At 37.9% G+C, this 25645-nt stretch overlaps 2 protein-coding genes across 5 annotated transcripts in view; both read right to left on the bottom strand.

The window, feature by feature from the left end:
- LOC100248021 (uncharacterized) overlaps positions 1–16757 on the bottom strand; it is a 78510-nt gene extending 61753 nt beyond the window's left edge. For 2 of the 4 annotated variants that reach the window (XM_010652163.3, XM_010652162.3), the window contains exon 1: positions 16126–16757. In XM_010652163.3, coding sequence (XP_010650465.1) covers positions 16126–16404 — 279 coding nt within the window. In that variant the 5' untranslated portion in view covers positions 16405–16757. Of the gene's footprint in view, positions 1–261; positions 384–16125 lie in introns of those variants that run through there. The other 2 variants (XM_010652164.3, XM_019220182.2) reach the window with 2 other exon arrangements.
- A 6844-nt stretch (positions 16758–23601) lies between these two features.
- On the bottom strand, positions 23602–24883 carry LOC100251518 (protein CURLY FLAG LEAF 1). Its single transcript, XM_002271218.5, has 2 exons — positions 24371–24883; positions 23602–24161 (listed from the first exon to the last, which is right to left on the bottom strand). Exons 1-2 carry the CDS (start codon positions 24668–24670, stop codon positions 23799–23801), a joined length of 663 nt encoding a protein of 220 aa, XP_002271254.1. The 5' UTR covers positions 24671–24883; the 3' UTR covers positions 23602–23798.
- Positions 24884–25645: the final 762 nt, after the last annotated feature.

The following is a 25645-nucleotide window of genomic DNA, read 5'->3' as shown; positions in this document are numbered from 1 at the left end:
AAATGTTGAACTACCAACACTAGCCACGAAGTATGCACCTCTCTTCTTCTTCTCCTCTTCTTCCCCAGTTCTTCTATCTCCCCTCTTCTCGGTCTCTATTCTCTATCAAGCCCTAATTTTGGACCTTTTTTTTGTTTTTTTTTTAAAGCCTTGTTAAAACAATGTCAATTTGGTTGTTTTAAAGAAAAAACCCAGCTCAAAACAACGTCATTTTGAGCTGATTTTTTTTTAAAAATAGTTCAACACTACAACCAGGCTCACCTTGGAAATGCCTTGCACTTGCCTTAAGGCGCTCCTCATTTGCGCCTAAGCCTTCCATTTGTGAATGAGTTGCACCTAACTTCAAGTGAAGCACACAATAGCCCGCGTCATGTCGTCTTGCGCCTAGGCACACCTTTCACAACTATGATCCAGGCTAACAGAGCCCATCTTGTTGTCTTAGGCCTTAATTAGTGAAAAAAGGTCATTCTGGTTTATCTCACAATCAAATATGAAAATATCAGTTTCAACAAATATATCAATAATTTGATTTTACGAATATATCGGGATATATCAAAAAATATTAATGGATATTTTTACACAAAATATCTCACTAGCGGTAAAAAAAAAATTAATCAAAACTCATAAAAATGTTGAAAAAACTTCAACAAATGATAAAATAAGCAATAATACACATATTTTTTTTTTTGATAGGCAAAAACAGAATTATATTAAGAGAGGGCACCAAGAGGAAAACCCAAAAGCATACAGGGAGTATACAAAAGGACCCTAAAGGCACACCCAAGGGAAGAGAAAAACAAACCCGACCCTTATCTAGCGCCTAGCCAATCAAGAAAACTAGGTAAAGAGAGAGGACCTTCATTTACAATTGATTTTGTCCACACCCAAAGATTACAAACAAAAGAATTTTTCAGCCTATGAACCGAAAAGTCCTCATTGTCGAAAGCAATCTTGTTTCTTTCCATCCAAACCGCCCAAAAGAGGCACAACGGGGCTGCCTTCCACACCTTACTATGCTTCTTGCCCAACATAAAGCCCTTCCATTCAACAAGGGTCTCTCTAGCCGAAAATGGGAGGACCCAACACACTCCAAAAAGGGCGAACAATAAATCCCATAAATCTCTTGCCTTGGAGCAATGTATAAGAATATGATCAATTGACTCCTCTTCCTCACAGCACAGAAAACATCTGTTAGCAACAGCCCACCCCCTCTTTTTAAGCTGATCCATAGTAAGCACCTTACCCCAAGAAGCCTCCCAAGCAAAGAAACACACTTTGGAAGGCACACTAGGGTTCCATATCAAGCCATGAGGGAAAAAACCAGCTCTTCTTGAAGATAGATCTTTATAGAGAGCTCTAACTGAAAAACTCCCATTCGAAGTCACTTTCCACATCATTCTATCTTCCATAAGAGGATTAAGCCTTGCTCCTCGGATTGCCAAAAGAAGCCTCTCCACCTCCTCCACCTCCCAATCATTGAAGGGCCTAGAAAATCTAGGACTCCAAACCCCTTCCACTCCCGAAGTGTCCCAAAACTCCTCTACCCAAGCCTCCTTAGAGGAAGCAAAAGCATACAAGGAGGGAAAGGAATTGCATAAGGGGACGTTCCCCCACCATAAATCTTTCCAAAATTTTACCCTTCTACCATTCCCCACTAGAAAAGCGACTTTTCTTTGCATAAGGGCACCTTCCTTCCTTATTTCCTTCCAAAAACCTACTCCATAACTCTCCCTTACATCTCTAGAACTCCACCCCCCTTCTTCCTCCCCGAACTTCCTACTAATGACATGCCTCCACAAATTCTCCCTTTCAATCGCAAAACGCCAATTCCACTTGCAAAGAAGAGCCTTATTAAGGATGGAAAGGCGTCTAACTCCCAAACCCCCCTTCCTTTTATCCATGCATACGGTCTCCCAATTCACTAAATGAGGCTTCCTCTCCAAAGCACCCCCTCCCCACAAGAAATCCCTTTGAATTTTCTCCAACCTTAGACAAACCACTCTTGGCATTCGAAGTAAAGACATCAAGTATATAGGCATACTTGACAATGTACTCCGAATTAGAGTAATTCTCCCTCCTTTGGAAATAAATTGCCTCTTCCATAAGGCCAACCGTTTCCGAAATCTTTCTTCCACCCCATCCCAAACCGCCACAGACTTATGGTTCGCCCACAAAGGGATCCCCAAATAAGAAGAAGGCAGCCTACCCACTTTACAGCCAGCCTCAAGAGCCAAATTTTCCAAATTCTCCACTCTACCAACCGGTAAAATTTCGCTTTTGTCCAAATTGATTCTCAACCCTGATATGGCTTCAAACCACATCAACAACCAGCTTAAGTAAACCATCTGATCTTCAGAAGCTTCACAAAACACTAACGTGTCGTCGGCAAACAGCAAATGAGAGACTAAAACCCCATTCCCACCCCTTCCATCAACCCTACAGCCTGATAGGAACCCTCCCCCCACTGCTCTATTGATCAGCCTGCTCAGGGCCTCCATTCCTATCACAAAAAGATAAGGGGATAGGGGGTCCCCCTGACGCAGCCCCCTTGAACTGTTGAAGTAGCCTTCCGGGGTGCCATTGATCAATACTGAGAACGTTGCTGTAGATATGCACCAGGATATCCACCCAATCCACTTCTCCCCAAATCCCATACTTTGCAGAACAAAAATCAGAAAATCCCAATTTATGTGATCATATGCCTTTTCTAAATCCAATTTACATAACACCCCACTCTCGTTTCGTTTCAACAGAGAATCTATTGCCTCATTGGCAATAAGGGCCGCATCAAGAATCCGTCTTCCTTCAACAAAGGCGTTTTGAGCTGAAGACACCACTTTGCCCACTACCTTCTTAAGTCTGTTGGCTAATACTTTTGCCAACAGTTTATACAACCCGCCCACCAAACTGATCGGTCTGAAGTCTCTAAGGTCCTCGGCACCAGATTTTTTTGGGATAAGAACCAGGAAGGTCGAATTTAGGCTCCTAACGAATCTGCCGCGTTCATGAAAGTCTAACAAAAAACCCATAATCTCTTCTTTGGCAACATCCCAGCAAAATTGCCAAAACCTAATGGGGAAGCCATCTGGACCCGGGGCCTTGTCCCCGTTCAGGTCTGAAAGAGCCTTGAGGACCTCTTCCTCTGAAAAAACCTCCTCCAACCTAGCTGCATCCTCATTACCAATTCTATTAAAGTCCAGCCCTTCCATTGAAGGGTGCCAGCCCCCCGGGTCAGTCAACTGGTCCTTGAAAGCTCTAACCACACCCCTCTTTATCTCCTGCTCCTCTGTTAACCAAACTCCGTCAACTTTAATCTTGGACAGGCAGTTTCTCCTACTATGGGAGTTAGCCATTTTATGAAAAAAGCCCGTGTTTCTATCCCCCTCCCTTAGCCAAACTTCTCTTGATTTTTGTCTCCAAGAAACCTCCTCCATTAGAGCCCATTTTTCGAAATCCCCCTTTGCTACCTTTCTAGCTTCCAATTCTTCCAAAGATAAGGGGCGAATCTTCTCCTGACCATCCCAGAAAATCACCTTGTCCAGGGCCACTTTCTTATTGACATCCACCTTCCCAAAAACATCCTTATTCCACAACTTAAGAATCGCCTTCAAAGCCTTCTGCTTCTCAGCAAGGATGAAGCTAAACGAGCCATTAAAGCTTAGACCCTGCCACCACCCCTTCAACAGATCCTTAAATCCCTCCTCCTCAAGCCACATATTTTCAAAACGGAAAGGAGCAGGACCTCTTCTCACCCCTCCCCCATCCAATAAAATAGGGAAATGGTCGGACACAGGCCTAGGAAGAGTGCACTGCACCGCCCCCTTAAAGTGACTCTCCCAATCCTCCGACACCAAAAAACGGTCTAACCTGGTCATAGCTTGATTGTTCAGCCCTCCACTCCACGTGAATGGACCCCCCTGGAGGGGAAGATCCCTCAAATCCAAGTCATCAATCACTTCCGAAAATCTTCTCATTGAAGAAGACAACCTTCCCCCTCTTCTGCTCTCATTTGGAAATCTGATTAAATTGAAGTCACCTCCGATGCACCAAGGATCGCTCCAGAGGCCGCGGATAGCCCCCAGCTCTTCCCAAAACAGCTCTCTATATCTCTTTACAGTAGGGCCATACACTCCTGAAAAAACCCAATTAAAACCATCTTCACAGTTCTTGAACCGGCAGGAGACTGAGAAAAGACCCACCTCCATCCCTTCCAACTCCAGCACTCTTTTGTCCCAAAAAACCAACACCCCTCCAGCTGCCCCTCTCGCATTAAGAACTCCCCAATCTAAAAATCTCCCCACTCCAAGACTTCTCACCACCCCTAGAGTCATCTGAGACATTTTAGTCTCCTGCAAGCATACCAAATCCACTTTTTGGGATCTGATTAAGGCCTTAATTGAACACCTCTTATTTCTGTCATTCACCCCCCGGACATTCCAAGATAGGATTTTAATCTTCCTTTAAGACACAGAGCTCTGTCCCCGTTTCTTCTATCCGAGCCTTTCTTCCTACTCTCTCCTTCATAATTAATTGACCATTCCAATTTTTTCACTTCCCTATCAAACCTAGTCATCCCTGAAATACCTTTCTTCTTACCTTGATCCCTCCTTGATTTCAGCCTTAACAGTAATTTAAGAATTTCCCCTTCAACACCAACTGTCGAGAATCCCAAAGTCTTACTGAACTTAGCCAAGCTGCTGTCATCCCAGCCGCTGCCCTGGTCCTCTTCTTCCTCCAGATCCACTCTCTCCTTTGACGTGAAGCCCCTGTTCTTTCCCCCCTCTGTACCCGTCTCCCATGGACTACCATCAGTCAACAACGCACGCAACGGGGCTTGATACCCAACACCTTCGTCAATAACTAACGGACCCCTAACACCCCCCACCACCATAGCCCGATCGCCCCCAGAAAGAGTAGAAGAAGAGAAATGGACCCTTTCCCCCCCAAGAACATCGATAACGGTCTCGTACCTGGATGCTTCAGCCGACAGCGCTTCTTCAGTCATTCGCGCTCTCGCCTTCTCCATTTGATACTCGGAATCCCTCCAATCTCCTCCTAGAATGCAAGCGATCCCCCCGTCCTCCTTAACTTGGCCACCCGAGGCTTCCATCGAAGCCCTAATCTCCACCCCCCCGACCTCGGCACAAGGAAAAGCCCTATTTTCTTTTAAACCCCCCAAGACTGGTTCAAATCCCATGTCGGGCCTCCCTTCACAGCCCGCGATCGACCCCTTTATGAGGAAAGGCCTCTCCTCGCGGCCCATTATCCACCCTTTTAACAAGATGGGCCTGGGCTCACAATCTGACCCAAGCATCTGGGCTCCCAAATGTTCTGACTTAAGACCACCCTCTCCAAGCCAGCTCCTGGCTTGGGCCTCCCAATCGGGCCCAAAAACACAAGCAGCTGGCCCAGATTTAAAACCTCCCAGATTTGCCAACTTCCCTCCACCTCGGCTGCTGATCCCGCAGCTGTCTTCTCCATCAGTCACCTCCTTTCCAGGCCCCCTTTCAGCCAACTCATATGGACAGCCTGAAGCCCCTTTTGAAGAACTACCACAGGGCGGCTCAACTACTCCCCTCTGCTCCTTCGGCTGTCCAACCTTCACGAGCACGCCTCCTCTACACTCATTACGAGACCCACTCCCTGCAACCTCTTCAGCCACTGCATCCCCTTTCCCGAGACCACTTCCCACCGGCACCACCTGAGAGAACCAAGGTGGGTATTCCCACCACAACTGGACTGAGAAGCACCCCATCTCATCCACAATCTGGACGGAAGAAGGTGTGTCCCTGCCCGCCAATTTCACCAGCATTCTAGCCCATTGCAGCTCTGCCATTGATTCCGTCTTGTTGTCCACAGTAATGAACCCGCCACAACCATCTCCTATCAGCTTAAACACCTCTCGATTCCATAAGTGAAGGGGAAGACCTACCACTCTCACCCATACCTCACTAGCAAAAGCACCATTGCTGAAACACCCCACCTCCGGGTGCCATCTTTCCATCATTAAAACACTGCCTAGAACCTTTCTCTTCCCTCTAGCAAGTACACGCTCGGCCTCACTCATCAATTCGAACTCAAATAGTATTAGCCCACCTCCCATTACAGCTATGTCCATCTTGCCTTTGAGGAGCCAAGCATGGACAGCCCAGTTCTTCAGATAATCCAACGCAGGAGGATGGTTCTCCACCTTATCCCATCTGCCCACTAAGCAACGACCCAGTTGCTCTAATCTACCAGGCTTCACCCTCCTTCCCGCTTCCAGCCAAACCTTGTCCCCAAGTCTCCCCAATCTCAGATTTACAGCATCTGCATATGTCCTTTGATCAGGCTCCTTCTCCTTCTTCAGCACCTCAAGAAAAAGAGGGTCCTTTACTCCTCTAAATGGAGCTACCCCAACCTCCCTTAGCTTCTCAGCCAAGGTGTTCCATCCTCCAGATAGCCTCTTTCCTTCTGGAAAAATTAAGCAAAACCTTTTGGCCTCCAAATCACGAACAGAACAGAGAATGAATCTACCCGCCTCATTTGTTCGACGCTCCAATCTATACTTCCTTCCCTCCTCCTCCCATGCGAGGGACCAATTACTATCATCTCTATCTCTACAGCAGGACTCCACTCCTACCAACAAACTACTGAGGCTTGCATCTCCAAATCTGATCCAAGATGATAGCCCTTTACATCTCTCCCAAATACATCCTCTCAGCTTACCTCCTACTGCATCAATCACAAGCTCAAAAGCTTTAGATTCCACAGTAAACTGTCTTCTACCTCCTCTAGACATATTTAGATGGCCATGAAGAAGAAGATGATGAAATTGTTTTGTTAAATAAATTTAATATATATAAAATAAATTTGTAATATTAGGCAATAATATACTAATTTAAAAACACATCAATATTAAAATGATAATATGTTTGGTTTGAATATAGTAAAGGATAAAAAAGATATAATAATATTTAGATAAGTAGTTTTTATTTAAAAATATTAATCATGTTATTTATGAAAATATATTTGTCTTGTCTTTAATTAGTCTACAAAAAAAATAATAAGATAACTAAAATTAACTTGTATATAATAATTTATTTTATTTTAATTTATTTATAATATAATTTATAAATATATTTATAATTTATAAAAAAATGTTATAATATATAAAAGATTTATATAATTCTATATACATATCAAACACAAATCTACATATGGTTCAATGGCATAGGCCATCCATGACAAGTTCAAGCACCTAGGTCCAAACCTTGCTCATTTTTTTTTGAAGAGTAAATAAAAAGCAATCGCATATCAACAATTTGAGAGAAAACAATGCACCATGGGTTGGGCTGGTTGTATGGGCTTAGATCAACTCCAGGCCCAGCCTCAAAAATATTAAATTTTGGCAAAACTAAATTGAAAAATGTCCTGACGTGGCACTAAAAAAATTGTTAATAATAGCAAAATATTGATGTAATATTGATATATCGCCAATTTATCAACAAAAAATGAGAAAAATATTCAAAAAATCGGGAGGATGAGATATCCATCCTACTTGTTGTGTCAGGATCATCTGATACTCAAAATATCGACGATATTTCGCCAATAAATCGAGACATTTGAATCCTTGCTCACAATCCTTCTTTCCCTTAGGCCTAAGCTAATTGAGTTTTATTAGCCTTCCTCTTAACAAACCTTGACTTCCCAACTATAAGCCTTTTGGTCCATCCCCACACAAACAACCTCACACATAGCATCATCCTTCATTTGGTGGTCTTCTATCACATCCCTTCCCTCTGACACATGGGCTCACTCCAACTGCTCACCACCAAAAGGGTAGACCTACACCTTACCTATTACAGCCCCTGGTGCTCCATGGGGCAACCTACAATCTTCCCTTTTTTGCTATTGTAGGTTAGCTAAACCCACTCTCATTCCAACAAATGAGCCACCTTCCAAGTCTTCTCAAACCTCCACCCCGCATAGCTCCACCAGCAACAACCATGGTAGGATCTCCCACCACAATTAATGGTGTAACAAAGCTTCCCCATCATAATTTGCAAACTTCCCAACACCTTCCATCTATTTTAGTTAGTACCCTCCAAATGTTGTGTCTGCATCAACCACCACAAAAACCCCACATGCCTCACCAAGTTGCTTAAAAAAAGTCCTTGTCTCGTAGGAAAATAAAAAAATCCATAATTTTTTCCAAAGCTTCCTCTGCTTTAACTCCTTCCTTGTAGCAATGAACCTCTAAGGCACATTTATCTAACAATAGCCCCTTCCTATTGAACATTCTTATCCCCTCTTGTAGTACCCTCTCAGCTTCAAAACTTAACTCAAATTCAAACAATATGTGACTCCAACATATCAAGGCTAGGTCAAGGTAACTAGCTCATGCCTTTGAGAATGGTAAAACCAAGGGCTCATCTTAAAAATCTCCCCATCCCCCCACTAGACGATGACTTAGAACTTGAATTTTGTTGAAAACATAGTTTTAAAAGGCACAAGGTACACCTAAGGTGCACAGTCATTTTGGAGCATAGGCGCAAAGACCAACCCAAGGCACAAGCTTTAGTGAAGGGAGGCACACTCTAAGTCACAATTATAATTTTATATAATATTAGAGATTTTAGCATGCAAATATTTGTCCTAAACTTATCAAATATTAGCCAAAGAATTAACATTTAAAAAAATATAATTTGAAAAAATAAATAGCAAATATATGAAAATATCTTCACAATAAATAAAAAAATAGTTTAGTAACTTTAGTTATGACTATAATAGATAGATTGATCAATAAATAAATAAGTAGATGATAAATGCCAAATAAATAAATAAAATAGAAGTATTGAATAAAATAAAAATATTACCTAACTAGATTAAAAAAAATGAAAATTTTTCAAAAAATACCAAATATAAATAAAATATAAAAAAACATGGATATAAACCTTGAAATATCAGTGGTGGGTCACAAGTGCATTATGCAATGGAGGAATCCAATAAGTATAGCACCCACTAGGTACGTAATATGCCACACGCCTCTTTCTCCATCTTTTCTTCTCCTATTCCATCTCCTCCTCTTGCTAATGTCAAACCTTAATTTGGGTCGTATTTTTTCACTTCTTAACTCCAAAACAACGCGTTTTGATGTTGGCTTTAAAAAAAAATAAAAAATAAAAAATCTAGTTCAAAACAATGTTGTTTTAGCCAAAGGGGAAAAAAAAGGGTAGAGGTGCCCCTTTGGAAAGCCTTATGCCTAACTCAAGGTGTGTGCCTTTTGTGCCTAAGTCACCCCACATCAAAGAGGTTGCGCCTGACCTCAAGCAAGGTGCAAGCCCGCATCGTGTCGCCTAGCACCTAGGTGCACCTAAAGCCCGTCTTTTAAAACTATGGTTGAAATAGCCTAAAAGCCCAAACCGAAGCCACACAACATCTCCCACTCCTTCCGGTCATCTTTGACCACATCCTCAAAAGAGACTCCACTCTAAGACTCTTAGTTTCACAACCTTGGACAAGAGATCAACTAGCTTTAGATTCCTTAGCTGATCAAGCAGGCATCACTTTAAGGCTCCTTAGCTTTCTAGCCAGCACTAGCCACCACCAAGACACTCCCTCCTTTTGGAAACACTAGGAAGTATCTTTTTACCTTCACTAAGCAAACAAAGCACAAAAGGAATCTCCTAACATCATTGCTTCTTGTTCCCTCTATCCAAACTTTCTGAAACTTTTCAGGTTCGCTTTTCAGGTTCATCCATATTTTATATATATTGTGAATGAGGAAATTACAAAGGATATTTATAAGCTTATAACAATATGGAAAAGAAGGAAGTAAATCAAAATATTCCTCTAATTATCCTATAATCTTTCCTAAATTCTCAACACTCCCTCTTATGTTGTACAATAGATATTAACACTCCCAAATTGTCACAAATAGAATCAATAACTTCTTGTGGAAGGGCTTCAATGAAGATATCGATGAGTTAGTTCTTTAAAAATACAAATGGAGTAATGATTTTTATTGACTCCACTTTTGACCGAATGAAGTAACAATATACTTTGATGTATCTAGTCTTTTCATAAAAATAGGAGTCCTAGCAATATGGATTGTCATTTGATGGTCACAACAGACAGGAGTAGGATCTAATACCGATATGCCCAGTTTTTGCAAAAAGATTTTCAACCAAGTTAACTCGCATATTATATTTGTCATTGCCTAATACACTACCTATGTGCTGGAACAAGCCACAACTAATTGTTTCTTACCTTTTTAGGTTGTGAATGCCCCCAACAAAAATACTATAACCAATTGTTGATTTTTTATCATAGGGAGATGCTACTCAATCAAAGTCGGTATATCCTTCAATACGAAGATGTCTTGAGGATCAATACAAAAGACCATGACTAGAAGTTCCCTTAAGACATTTCAAAATTCGCATCCAGGTGGGAAATCCCTGAAAATGTCATAAATTGGCTAACAATACTGGTTGTATAAAAGATATAAGGTTGAGTAATGGTTAAGCAAATTAGTTCCACCAATCTTCTATACAATTTAGGATCATCCACCAAACCACCATCATTCATCAGTTTTTAACTGATTTTCATAAGCATAAAAATAGGTTTGCACCAAGATAACTTGTATCTCTCAAAGCACCAAAAATGCAATTCCTTTGAGACATGAAAATACCTTTCTTTAATCTTGCAACTTTAATGTCTAGAAAATAATGAAACTTACCAAGATCTTTAGTGCAAAAGTTGGTAATCAAAGTCTCAATCCCCTTCTAATCACTCCAAATAATAATATCTACATATACAACCAAGATTATAGTGTCATAATCTGTCTTTTTTTTTTTAAAGTACTAAATAATCGGCCTGAATTCTGGTTATGCCATGGGATTCTACCACTTTGATGAATTTTTCAAACCATGCACAAGAGATTTTTTGAGTTATGTTCCATTCAATTCACCATGAAGGAAAACATTTCTAACATCAAGTTGACAAAAGGATCATCTAGATTTATTGCCATAATAATTACTCGTACAAAATTCAATTTAGCTACAAGAGAAAAAGTCCCCCCATAGTAAAGGTCATACATCTAAGTGAATCTTTTGGCCACCAAACAAGCTTTCAATTTATCAATGGTACCATCTGGGTTTTGCTTTATGGTCAAGACCCAATAACAACCAACAACCGCAGCATTAGTAGACTTAGGAACAAGATCCTAGGTATGATTCCAATGTAAAGTGTGCACTTCCTCTTTTATTGCTCTCCTCCAACCAAGATGAAAAAGAGTTTCATTATAAGACTTAGAAAGGCTTTGAAAGAGAAAGATAAATTATTATTTTTTTTTTTTTGATAGGTAAGCACAGAATATATTGATAAGAGGCCAAAAAGCCACACGCATACAGGGAGTATACAATCTAGCTAGAGCCTCACAAACACAGAGAAAAACAAAAAAAACCCACCAGCCCTTATGTGGAGGCTATCCACTCCAGGGATCCTATAAGAGACAACAACCTCTCTCCACTATACATTCTCGCCCATCCCCATAAAATACAGACAAAAGAATTTTTTAATTTCTGGATATCTAACACCCCCCCCTAAAAGCAAGCCTATTTCTTTCCTTCCAAAGGGTCCAAAAGATGTACAACGGTATAGACTTCCATATCTTTTTCCTTTTTTTTCCTACAAAAGGGCCCCTCCAACTTAATAGGACCTCCTTTACAGTTTCTGGAAAGACCCACTTAACACCAACCAAAACACATATCATATCCCAAAGGACTCTTGCCACTATACAATGTATGAGTATGTGATTTACAGTTTCCTCTTCACAACCACACAAGAAACACCGATTAGGGAGATGCCACCCTCTTTTCTGGAGCCTATCAAGCGTAAGCACCTTGCCCCAAGTAGCTTCCCAAGCAAAAAACAAGATTTTTGTTTGAACTTTATCCACCCAAATGTTGTTCTTCGGAAAATTGTTAGCCACAGAATTTACCACCAAGTTATAGGCTTCTTTAACTTTAAACTTTCCGTTTCTCCCCCCTTTCCAAAAAACAGCATCCTCTTCTAAAGTAGGATTGAACCCCCTCAATGCATGAAGCAAATTACCTACCAAATCCAACTCCCAATCATTAAAGCCCCTCACAAATCTTACATCCCAATCTCCTTGGCCCACATTCTGGTCCCACATATCTTCTACAGTACCATTCCTATGAGCAGCCATCCCATAGAGGTGAGGAAACCTTTGGGACAGCACTGTACATCCGCACCAAAGATCATTCCAAAAACTGATTCTGGTACCATTCCCCATAATAAAAGCCATATTCTCCCAACACCAATCTTTTTCCTTCATAATTTCCTTCCAAACCCCTACTCCAAATGTCCCATTAGCCTTTTTGGTCATCCAACCATCTTGCCCATATTTCGCCAAAAGCACTTGTTTCCACAAATTTTCCTTTTCACAAGCAAACCTCCAAATCCATTTCCCCAACAAGGCTTTATTTAACGGGATTAACTTCCTTAAACCAAGCCCCCCCTTTTCCTTCTCCGTACACACAACCTCCCAATTAACAAGGTGCACTTTCCTTTCTAAGTTTCCTCCTCCCCAAAGAAAATCCCTTTGCAATTTTTCTAATCTTCGCGCAACCGACTTGGGCATACGGAATAGAGACATTTGATACAATGGTATACTAGCCATCGTGCTCTTTATGAGAATAAGTCTCCCACCTTTGGAAATATATTGTCGTTTCCAATGCGATAGTCTTCTTCTCATCTTCTCCTCCACCCCATCCCACACGGCTGTACTCTTGTTAGGAGCCCCCAATGGCAGCCCCAAATACACAGAAGGCATAGAGCCCACCTTGCAGCCCAATTCCGCTGCCATCTCCTCCATCTCTTCCACCTCGCCAACTGGGATTATTTCACTTTTCTCCAAATTGATCCTTAACCCTGACGCGGCTTCAAACCAGAACAGAATCCAACTTAGGTAAGTTAGATACTCCTTCCTAGCTTCACAAAAAACTATAGTATCATCCGCAAAAAGCAGGTGGGAAACATACACTGGCTGCCTTCCTCCTCCTCGGATCCTACACCCTGACAAAAAACCCCCTTCAACAGCCCTCCTGATCAGATTGCTCAACACCTCCATTCCCATCACAAAGAGGTAGGGAGAGAGGGGATCTCCTTGCCTCAACCCCTTAGAACTTGGAAAAAAACCGGCCGACACTCCATTCACCAACACTGAAAATTTGGCTGTGGAGATACAACTCCACATCCATCCCAGCCACTTTGATCCGAACCCCATCTTTCTCATACCTTTCACCAAAAACTGCCAATTTAGGCTGTCATAGGCTTTCTCTATGTCCAGCTTACAAATGAGACCTCTCTCATCCCTTTTTTGCCATGCATCAATTACTTCATTTGCAATTAAGGAGACATCAAGGATCTGTCTCCCCATAACAAAAGCATTCTGATCAGTGGATACTACTCTTCCTATCACTTTTTTGAGTCTATTGGCTAAAACCTTGGCCAATAGTTTGTACAGCCCCCCCAAGAGACTGATTGGCCTGAATTCCCCAAGATCCTCTGCCCCCCCCCCCCCCCCCTTCTTAGGTATCAAAACCAGAAACGTATTGTTCATGCTCTTGATGAAGGCACTTTGCTCATAGAACTCTTTAAACATCTCCAAAACCTCCTCTTTAACTATAGCCCAGCATCTTTGCCAAAATGCCATAGTGAAACCATCCGGTCTTGGGGCTTTGTCCCCATTCATCTCCATCAAGGCACTATGAATTTCCTCCTCAGAAAAAGGGTGCTCCAAGTTCTCTGCCTCTTGCTGATTTAGTTGCTCTAACTGCAGCCTTTCTATATCCGCCTTCCAATCTGAATTTTCCGTAAGTAAATGTTGGAAAGCATTAACAACCCCTTCTCTCACATCCTTCTCCTCAGTCAGCCACACCCCATCTATCTTAATTCTGTCCATATGATTGAATCTACGATGGGCAGCCACCATACGATGGAAGTAGCCTGTATTGTTGTCCCCTTCCCTTAACCATAATTCTCTGGAATGCTGCCTCCAATGAGTTTCCTCCAAAGAAACCCACTTAGCATAACTATCCTTTGCTTCCTTTTTTGATAATGCTTCCTCCTTTGATAGTCTTCTCTCACTTTCCACCCTGTCCCAGTGGTCCACTAGCTGCAGGGCAACAACTTTATTGTCTTCCAATCTCCCAAACACTTCCCTATTCCACACTTTAAGCTTCTGTTTCACTGCTTTCATTTTTGTAGCCAGCCTAAATTATCATGAGAAACAAAATAGGAAATTAGTACAAGAGCAAACAGCAATGGGAACATCAAAAGTAGGATCTAGAGACACCACGGGGATTGGTAGAGGTGACAAGAGCACTATGTTTACTTTTAAGAGGAGAATGTTGATGTCATTTGCAAACATGGGACATCTAATAAGAAGGAATGCCGAGAACTAGAGGGTGAATTGGTTTGAAAAGAAGAGGCTCAAATACTTCCTAACATAAAATAATATTGCACATCCTCGAAAAAGGTGACATGAGAACAAACAAAATATTTTGAAGAAGTAGGACTATCATGCTAATATCCAGTTTTAGTTCAAGAATAACCAAGAAATAAGCATTCATGGGCTCAAAGGTCTAATTCATCAGGATTTAGGCTCAGATTATGTCCAAAATAGTCACTATCAAAAAAATTTGGAGGAAGAGGGAAAGGTTCTTAGTCATGAAATAACATCTGAAATGAGGACTTTCCAGGAAGTACATCTTATTTAATAGCAAAGCCACCATAACAACAGCATTACCACAAAAGAACTTATAAAAATTCATTTGAAGCATTAATGCATGGACTATAGCAAGAATAGGACCTTTCTTCCTTTTAACAATTCCATTTTGTTGAGGTGTATTGATACATAAGGCAAAAATGCTTTGATGCCATGTTGGAGAAAAAACAAGAAGAAGAAGATGAAGAATTCATATCATATTTTATACATATTCTGAATAACAAGGTTACAAGGACATTTATGCACCTATAACAGTAAAAATAATAATAATAAAATAATAAAAATAAAAAAAGAAAGAAAGTAAATCAAATTTCCTACAATCTTTCAGAAATCTCAACATGCTAAGAGGACGTTCAAATTCAAAACTACCACAAAGAGGACTTCAAAATCAACCAGGGTTTGTTTTCAGAACAAGCTTGATTTACATCCAATTCAACTGCTCTTGTACAATAGGTACATTCATGAGAAGCTAAGGCTTAGTTAACCTTATCCTACTCCTAGATTGATCTTTGTACAGGAATTTGGATTTGTTTATGTGTTGAAGGGCATTTGTAGGGTTGCAACTGGGAAATCATCAGATTTTATAAACAAGCCCCAAAGAAACAGTCCAAAATACACAAGACATTAAAATTTGCATCAAAAGGCGCTGCCAAGAAAAAAAAGAAAAAAACACAAAATACAACCCCCTTTTTCTTAGCGAGGACCCAGACAATCAAAAAAATGCCTTTAATTGATTTTATTGATTGGTTGGGCTTTTAGTAAGAGAGGGAGTTATTTTCTGTGTTCTCTCTTTTTTTGGTTATGCCTTTTTATGCACATTGTATGTATCCTGTGTACTGTATGTGTCCTGTGTACTTTGCTAAGTTGTTTCTTTAACACTTGCCTATTAAATCTTATTATTTCCCTCTCAGAAGGAAAAAAAGCAAAAAAAAAAATACAAAAGTTGCAATCCTGCAAGCAACTTCTTGTGTTTCTGAGAGCATTTAGTAACTGTCAATAACTGTTGATGACTGCATTTTCTACCTTCGTAGATGAGAAATTGTTGGAGGAATACAACTCATGGATGCTGGTTAGACGTTAAATTATGGGTTTGCACAGACCCACCAAATCAATACAAGAGCAAGTGGGAGAGGTGAATTAATTGGAATCTGACGACAAAACCGGTTAGTTGGGCTAAGATTATAATTTTAGAAAGACACAATAAAGCTATATTAAAAAAAAAACATAATTTCAAAATGCTGTTTTTCTTTTCTTCCCTCCATTTTCCTGGAAACCAAACAGATGCAAAATGAAAGAAAAAAATAAAACTAAACAATTAACTTCTCAAATACCCGTCTCTCCTGGCGAATAACAGCATCAACAATGGTGGTCTCGTCCGGAGAAGCGAGGATCATGATGGCAGCCGCTTCTTGGGCGATTCCAGCTCGAATAATGGCAATGACCCTCACCACAGAGGCCAATGTAACAACCAAATAAGGAAGAACACGGTGACGCCCACAAGGCGGGTACGCAAGAAATACCAGAAACACACCAAGAATGACCACGACCGCGTTCGCTATCACCAAAAATAGATAGACCCATCTCAGGCTTCGGAGCTTTGAGACCCACATTTGGCCTAATTTGAAGGCAAAAGTTCAAGAAATTGTTGGTGACAATGGGCATAGAATTTTATGCATTGAGGATAACTGGGTCAGGTGGGTGTCAATGAGCATAGGGTTTTATGCATTGAGGATGATCGGGGGCATGGCTTTGGAGCTCTGACACCCACATTTGGCCTATTTTGGAGCCAAAAATTCAAGAAAATAGGGATTGGGAAACGGGAGTGCATAGGAAAGGCGTTTTATGGACTGACATTTGCGGGGATGAGTAGGATTTCCAGGCACGAGATGATTGGTTGGTAGTTTATGATGCGTCTGGTGGCTTCACGCTCTAACAATTTTGCATTTTGTGAATCGCGGGGTTGCGTGGGATATGGTATAAGTGAATGAATGGGCTCACGGGTGGAGTTTGTGGGGTACTCTCCACGTGCACCTTTCAAGCTCAAGACATTTTGATCATCTACGACAAGTATATAATCCATTTGGGATCATTAAATTTAGGTCAAAATAAGTTTCACCTGATACCAAAAGTGAAAAGGTTTCCTTTTCCCACAGGGTCACACAAAATTGGCAGCTCGAACTTTAAGTGAAAATCTATAAGTCTTTAAGACTTCTGACATGCGTGATCAATCACGCCTGACATTTAAATAGTTGACAAAATTTCATTTAGCCCTCAAGTTCATGTCAATTAATTGCTACACATAATCCTAGACGTTGATTGATAAACAGCTACATGGTCCGAGATCTTGACACGTCAACAGATGACATCCATCAACTGCCCTTAATTGAGATGATTGTCCAACCACCCTAAGGACAATCATCATTACAAAAAAGGTTAAAGTACATAGTTAGCACTATAATGGCAATGTCATAAACTCTATATAAACCCCTCAAAACGCTTACTCTCTCCCATAAAAAAGTTAGAATTACTCTTGTCTAACTTAAGTTTCAGAGGGGTGTGCCCGGATCACCTGTCCGGACATCCTTATATGCAAAAAAGAAGCCCATTTAGCTCTAGTGCAGCTGGACAGACTCTTCAAGAGACACGAAGTAAGGAAGAAGTTCGTCTAATTTCAGCGAAACTAGACGGACCTGACTCCAGTTGGCTTAGCATCAACAGAATTGGCACGATTTGGTGGCCTCTTATCCATTTGATTTCGCAAATTCACATACCAAATGAAAGTAGTGGTGAATATTTTTGAAAGAAATGTTCGATTAAAAGGGTTGAGATCATTCATACCCATAAATGAAAAAAAAAACTTTTGTATATTGAAAATTATACATATAATCTTATCGATAATACCTACAATTGAAAAAAATAACTTTCATATGTTGCAAATTGCATATATAATTTTATTTTGATATTTTTACTTTCAATCTTTGTATCAAAAAGTGTTTGATATAAGATATGAATTAAAAATTTGTTTGAAGGTTAGTTTTGCTTAAAAGATTTTATATTCCATGTTTCCATAAGAGGAAGGTCATTTTTTCGAATTTGTATTTTTAATAGCCCTTTTTAAAACCATTTGGCTTTCACAACTCTCGTATCTTAGTGTTGGTTTTGGAATTGTGGTACCCAATGTTGAAATCCATCATTCTTGCATCCTTTCCATCAACTTCGTTAGTGGATGGAAGTCAATGTGATGTAGCAAAGAAACCAACAGCATGTCCGATTATTCCTTTGGATGGACCCCCGTTTCACGTTCAAATAAGATGTCAAGATTGTTAAGTGTACAACTACTAGATAAAGACGACATATGCCCCATGTTAAGGGTATTTAGGAGCAAACTTTGTATTTTAAGTAATTGCTTGTATTGTGAGTTATAAAAGAGAATTCAAAAACCAAAAAGAGATAGTGAATTGGAAGCATTTCTTTACTCTTCAATTATTGTCTCCCATACTTTGGTATTGTCTTTGGAACCTGAACCAGAAGTTATGTCATACTAGGAGATTTGGTAGCAGTTAGAAGCATTGAGCTAAACGAAAAGGAAAATATTTTAAGGGAATTTTGTGCATGACTGGTACAACAACAAGAAGACTAGGTTAACCTGACACTACAGGCTTTAATGAGGAAAAACGAAGCTAGTTGCATGCTCAATAATCTTCATCTCAACCACCATTGACTATTATGACTCATCTTACAGCACTGTGATCCTAACATGGAGACTCTTTTCCTTCCCCAGAAGAGGAGAAATCAGTACTAAATGGGACGATGAGGTCATTCAAGGAATGAGGTATTTTAGAGATGCAACTTGAGAAACCGAAAACTAGAATAGATTCTATGAGAAAGACTTCCCACCACATGTCCACATAATAGTTCAAGGATTGTCAAGCAGCCTATTCTCCTGCCAAATCCTAGATGTCAAGGTACCCATCCCTAAATTTCAAGTTTACGATGACCTGGAGAATTCCACCACTTAATGATACCAATACAAGGAAATGGCCCTTTGAAAAGTTGTCCCCACAAGTTCACAGGACCAACCTTAGTTTGATCCATAGCCTATCCATAGCCTTCCAAGTGGGCCTATTTCAACTTTTCTATAGTTTTAAAGTGTATTAGTTTGTCGTACAAGTGTTCCTCCCATCAACATTGTGCCATCAATACTTTTTTCAATATTGGTGTGAACAAGGTAGAGACTTTGAGGGAACATGTGCGACATTAATTTTTCAGCCATGTTGGTACAAGTAAAAGCATATGACAATGCAATGGCTCAAATCGTCTTTAAATGATATTTACCTCCTAACTCTAATTTGTATAGATCATTGCATGAGAAAAAAACCTACAAGTATGGAAGAGTCCTTCTCAACAACTTAAGTATGCCAGGTTAGAACAAGATATGCCTGCCTCCAAACCTAAGGCTATATTAGGCTCCAACTAAAGAAAAAATGTAGTTTGTGGAGTTAGATGCACTATAGTGAGGCAAACAAAAGGTACTAAGAGAGAGGTTGAAGGAAAGCCTAGATTTAGATCAATGAAAAGAAATACAGACTTGATGTTAAGGGTAGCAATTCGTGTTAATGGCTCGTATTCATATCATGTTAAAGTCTAAGGTGGTGTTTGTTTTTTTACTTAATTCTAAATAGAACCTTAATACTTAATAGTATTAAATATTAGGTTGTTTATTTTTGTAGTATTTTATTTCTATTAAGTATTAAAAAGTAAAAAAAACTATTGTGTTATTTTTTCTATATAGAAAAAGCCACATATTCTGGCTTTTTCTATTTAGTAAAAAGTTTATAATAAGTCATGAAAAAGTAAAAAAACAAACAACCTAAATTCTAAAACTAAATGGTTTTCAGCAAAAAGCCAAAAAAAACAAACACCACCTAAGTGTTTGACTAAATAGGTCAACCCAAACATAATAAAGAATAATAATCGAGTTAAAAATATAAACATAAATGCTATATAATTATTAACTAGTAACACGTCATTTAACTCATTTAATAATCAAGTCATTATATTCAATAATCAGATTAAGTTATGTCTTGTATTAGTTTATATTATTAATACTCCAATCAAACATGTTTATAACTTAATTGACTTATTTATTCAAAAATAAATTTAAAATGAGTCAAATATAAGTTACATATTTTAAAGTTATAATTAAATTAATAAGCATAATTATTAAATTGATCAATTCAGATCAAATTCGTATTATGTAGATAGACCCAAAAACTACTCATTTATTAAATGGGTCATGCAAGTTGATACGACTTTGATTCAAACACAATTATACTCAACTCAAATTCATGAAAATTATGTTTGAGTTCAAATTCTTTGTCATCCCTACTTGATGTTCACCCAATTGAATGTCTCTTATACTAGAGTATTTCAAAGGTTGTGTGAACTTCATAATTTTCTCCCAAAACCTAAAAAAGATCTTTTGAAGCATGACAAGAATTGGCATTGTGTGTATCATATGATGTAACAACTATATGTGCATATATTAAAAGTAGGCAAATATAATCATGTCTCAAAAATGAATTGAATAGAAAAATAAGTAGGCCAAAAATATATAGAGCATTCGGAAAATGCAGTAGAATTAAAGGATGCATAAATCTAGCATACCTCACAATGCTATAATATCTCCATTATCTCATTTTTCTTAATAATGCTCTAAGCACAATAGTTAAAATCTCTCCCTTATCACTCAACATAAAATGGGATTCTAATCATATTTGTTTTCTTGAAATTAAATTTACATGCAGTTGATGTTTCTATGTGGACGAAATGAAAAAAAAAGTCATATGAGATAAGCATTTGATTTGAAAAATATGAGACTAGGGTTTTGATGTCTAAGATTTTAGTTGTCAAAAGCAAAAAAATAAATAAATATAATAAATAAATAAATAATAGGAAAGAAAAAAATGATATTAAAAAAAGTTAAGTGGTAAAAAATTGTCAATATTATAAAAGTTTCACCTATGTGATTAAATTAACAAACAATCAGTTTAATTTGTCAAACAATGATCTCAAAATCTAAAAGTCATCTAAATTCTAAAACCTAATTATAAAAATTTGAGCAAAATTATAAAAATCACTTCATTTATATGAATAATTTAGCATTTAAACTTTTTTTTAACATGATGTTAATCTCAAAATCATTGCTATAGGTTTTTTGCAATGAGCATCTATAGACTCCAACCTAAAGAGCATCAATAGGATGACATGAGTATCTATCTTATCCCGATGAGTAGCTAGCATGAAGAAGATACTTATTTGGATATGAAGGTGGAAATTTCATATTTCGGCTATGAAAGAATTTTAAAGATGACTAAAAATAAATGAATTTGTTGATTTCTTAAAATAAATGAATTTGTTGATTTCTTTGAATTTGAGTGAATTCAAACTTAATTTTAATGAAACAATAACTTGGGTCATCAAATGGGGCTATGGTCATATTTAAATCAAACTTACAAGCGATGTTTCTATTGTTATAGTAGAATATGAAATTTTGGAAACAAACCGATCATTTAAAGATTTTGTGAGTAATAAATCAAAAATTACATTAACCAAAAATCCATTTGTTCTTGAAGAACCAAATACATTGACTTCAAATTTCACTATATTGTAATTTAGTGAAAGATAAAGTAATTATATTTGAGATTTATTCTCTTGAAAATTAAGTTGCAAACATTTTTACAAAGTCAATCAAGGGAAAACATTACTCAAATTAAAGAAAATAATAAGTATGATGAAATTTAAAGAGCTTGATTTAAGGGAGATAATGTGGAAATCCTAATTAAACCAAAACTATATTTCCTTAGTATATTAAAATTATTAATATTTGAGTTTACTTCTTTTTAGGATTTGGAATCTGTATTAATCTAATAGGAGTTTAGTTTTTATTACAATTAGGTTTTTATAATCATTCATATATATATATATATATATATATATATATATATATATATATATATATATATATATATTATCATCTCATTTATTGTTTTTCATCTTTTTTTATAGAGAAATTATTCTTGCACCAAAAAGATAATTTTTAGTTGCTCAAATTAATTGAATCATAAAATGGGATTCTAGTGATATTTTTTTTTCTTGAAATCAAATTTATTAGCAATGTTTCTACTATGATAGCAAAATGTGAAATTTTAGAAATAGATTGATCATTTAAAGACATCAAACATAAGATTTTTAAAATGAAACTTTAAAACATGAATTAAAAAATTTTCAAATATGAAGAAAGACGGCTAACTACCAAAATGTACTTTTTAGCTTATGAGACATGACAATGCAATATAGCCAATGTCTCTATGTTTGTTGGTTCAACCACCAATTCCTCCAACCCTTCACCTTGATGTGCAAGTTACTCACTTTTGTGGTTAAATATTAAATAATCAATTTAATATATGAGTTGAGGTGATGTCAAAGCCTAAATTTTTTTTAAATCTAAAACCTAATTATAAGCATTTTAAAAATATATATATAAAAATCACTTCACTTGTTTGAACAATTTAGCCTTTTTTATTTTTTTTATTTTTTTATGTGATGTTTGTTGTACAAGCGAAAGTTTTAATGTAAATAATGTTAGTTTAAAAACATAAAGATAAAACAATCACATACAAAGGTACACAGAATTTTAAAGTGGTTCAACCAATTATGCCTACATTTATAGATGAAAGAGAAATATTTCATTATATCATAGATAATATTACATATAATAGAACGAGATACAATTATTAGGTTCTCAAAACATTTCATATTCTCGTACTCTTTGTATTCACACCCTAAATCATGAACCTCTTGCTCCATTGAGTGTCTCCTATTTTTTTTCACATCCTTATCTATTATATATAGTCTTTACAAGTCTTTTTCATCCCATAACCTTTTCCTCTAGTGATGTAAAATTATTATGGAGATATTTTTAATAATTTTCATTATTTTATAAAAGAAATATTAATATTATAATAACAAATCAATTTAAAAAATATTTTATATAATATTCTTAAAAAAATGAATTTTTTACTAATTTAAAATTTGGAATGCTTTCCAACAATGTTAATGTCAAAATTATGCTCAAATTTCTCCTAGCCCCTTGTATGGTATTTTTTTTTTTATTAGAAATTTATGGTATATATATAAAAATGTGTTGATGTTAAGCATACAAAAAAAAAAATAGGGATTAAATCGTGATAAGGATGAAAGCATATAAATGATTGGTGTACATTATAATTTAGTATTTTAAGATCTCATGGGGTTGAAATTGACTTTCAAAATGCAAGATCCAAGGAGGGAATGGAGATATAATACTTGGAAACATAATATCCAAATCACACAGATCCCAAAGCTGAGCCAATGAGTTGGAGACACTTCAGCCATGGGTAGCACCTACACAACTTCTGCATTGGAAACTGAACAATCTCTATACTAATGTCAGCCAAGCTTCCCTCGCATTGATTTTGTCTTGAAAAGGTGACCGTAGATCCAAAATCTGTGAAAAATATAAGCTTCAGTCCCATCATTAAGCAAATGTACCGCTCCTTCAGACCCCAAAACTATAACATTGAGCATGCAAGCCAGGATGAGCTAGCTTTGTAAATATACTAGTCATGCATAATCTATCTGAATTTCAGTTCACTTTTAGTACTCCCATATATATGATCCACATATCCATGTATGTTCAGTCATTTTTCCGTATATATAGATGAATTCCATCCAAAGATGTAGATATGATCAGAAGACAAGTAAACTGAAGGGGGAAAGCTTTGCATAAATTATATTTACTGATCATTTAGATACATCATCATTGAAAACAAACATAAGATAGGGACATCAAAGGATTGGCTTGATCCCATATGCCTCCAGAGGTCTTTTTTCTCTCTTTTTTTTTTTCTTTTTTTCTTTTTTGAGGGTTTTTCTATATTTGTTTTCTGGTTGAGGATGATGACTAATTCAAGAGGCTTAGGGTGTCCAAGGACTTGATGGGAGGGGCTTTTGAGGTTGGGATTTGTTGGGTAGGGAGGGAGTGGACATACTTGCAGTTGGGGCAAGATGGGGAGGACTTGGAGAGTATGACTAAGAGATGGCAATTCAAGCATGCCAAAGCCACCATGTTGCTGCTTGAGGAGCAGTGTTGGTGCTTCTTGGAGTGATCTTGAAGCCTTTGGGAGTCAAAGCTGCTGCATTTTTCAGGACAATTTGAGAGTGTTGAGATGTTGAGCTCAAGGTCTAGCTTCTGCTGATTATGATCCTTTGGGCAGTTCCAGCTCTTTCTCAAGGTCTTTCTGTTGAGATAATACATTCTCCCTGACTGCACCAACAGGAATATACATATATGACATCCAAGAATCAAAATAATGTACTTGACTTCATAGATGCTTTATAAAACTCTTTGTAATTATGATGCAAACTGATATGTAAAACACTATACAGATACTTCACTACTATAGAAATGCTTTGTAATTAATGAGAGCTTCCGTAAGAAAAAATGAGAGAGGAGAGAGGAGAAAAGAGTAGTACTTCAAGATCAAGGCATTGCTCCCAATCCAATGGCAAGGGGTCTTTGAGTTGAAGATCAACACTAGTTTGAATCATGGGGTCACTCCTATTGAACAGATGATCTGAAAACTTTCTCTTTTTAGAAGGGTAATTGGCTTCCGATTCGGAAGATGAGCTATTGGTGCTTTTGTCAACCCCGTGACGAGGGGATGGAGCCAAGGAGAGCTCAGGGAATTCCATTATCCTCCAAAACTGCTGGCTCTTCTCCGAATTCTCTTCCTTCATGTGATCAATCTCTTGTTGCATGAACTCCTTCATCATCCTATCCGTCGATCTCCAAGCAATTGTGTCGATATTTGGGAAGATCAAGCAGCAAATAGCAAGAGAAGGCAATTGAGAAAGAAGAAGAGAAGAGAAACCCAAGTGAGGAAACTGAGGGAACAGAGAGATGGCCTAGTTTAGGACACCAAAATTCTCCTTCTTTGGATTGCAAGAGTCATGCAGCAAGGGCTTCTCTACTTAAGAGGGGTTCTTAAATTGCCTTCATCAAACCTATTAAAAGGAGGGCAGGCCAAGCATTAAAGGTGGCAAGTAGAGATCACTTAAATGCTTCAAAATCCTACTCACTACAACATTTAAAACCCACACTCTAACACCAAATTAAATTCCAACTTAAATCTCAACACCATTCTAAGTTAAAATCCTCAAAAAAAAAAAAAAAAAAAAAAAACAACACCTTCATTACTCACTTCCCAAACAACCTTTTGTTGATTTAAGAATGTCACAAAACATATATAGATAAAGAAATCATGTCAACTAAGCACACTAGCCCTACCATTGGTGGGTCAGCCATTTCCGGGGCCTAACACAATTCAGGGCCACAACACATTTGAGGTTTGGTGGTTAGAAATATTAATCAATGATGTGGTTACACTGCTGCTGGCCCTTTTAGAACTGATGAGTATTAATTCATAATGCATGCAATGCAACACATCATATATAGCACCAGCTAGCTTCATTTTCTCCTTACACCATAGATTTAATTCCACTGCAGCTGCCTTCATGAGTACTCCACCAAGAAATGGTGAAAGCCAGTAAAATCCAGTCGTTTTCTCGTGTAATTCTTGGTTTGCGTGCTGCTATGCATACGGGGAACACCAAATATGAGGCAGCCACCTCATGATGATCAGTGAAATGTGCATATAGGGTTTGGTGTTATAGCCAATTTGTGCTTCTCAACTAACTGTAAAGACTTGTGGCAATGGGAAAAGAGAGATCAGAACAGTAGTGATGAAA

Source organism: Vitis vinifera, chromosome 5, assembly GCF_030704535.1.
Source record: "Vitis vinifera cultivar Pinot Noir 40024 chromosome 5, ASM3070453v1".
Taxonomy (NCBI): domain Eukaryota; kingdom Viridiplantae; phylum Streptophyta; class Magnoliopsida; order Vitales; family Vitaceae; genus Vitis; species Vitis vinifera.
This window is presented reverse-complemented; position numbering and strand designations above follow the sequence as displayed.

What these genes read in the sequence shown, in the direction of transcription:
- LOC100251518 (XM_002271218.5), bottom strand. Translation starts at nt 24,670, where the DNA reads ATGATGAAGGAGTTCATGCAACAAGAGATTGATCACATGAAGGAAGAG. An exon ending in AGCAATGCCTTGATCTTGAA is followed by an intron (nt 24,162 to 24,370) that starts GTACTACTCTTT and finishes CTGTTGGTGCAG; the next exon opens with TCAGGGAGAATGTATTATCT.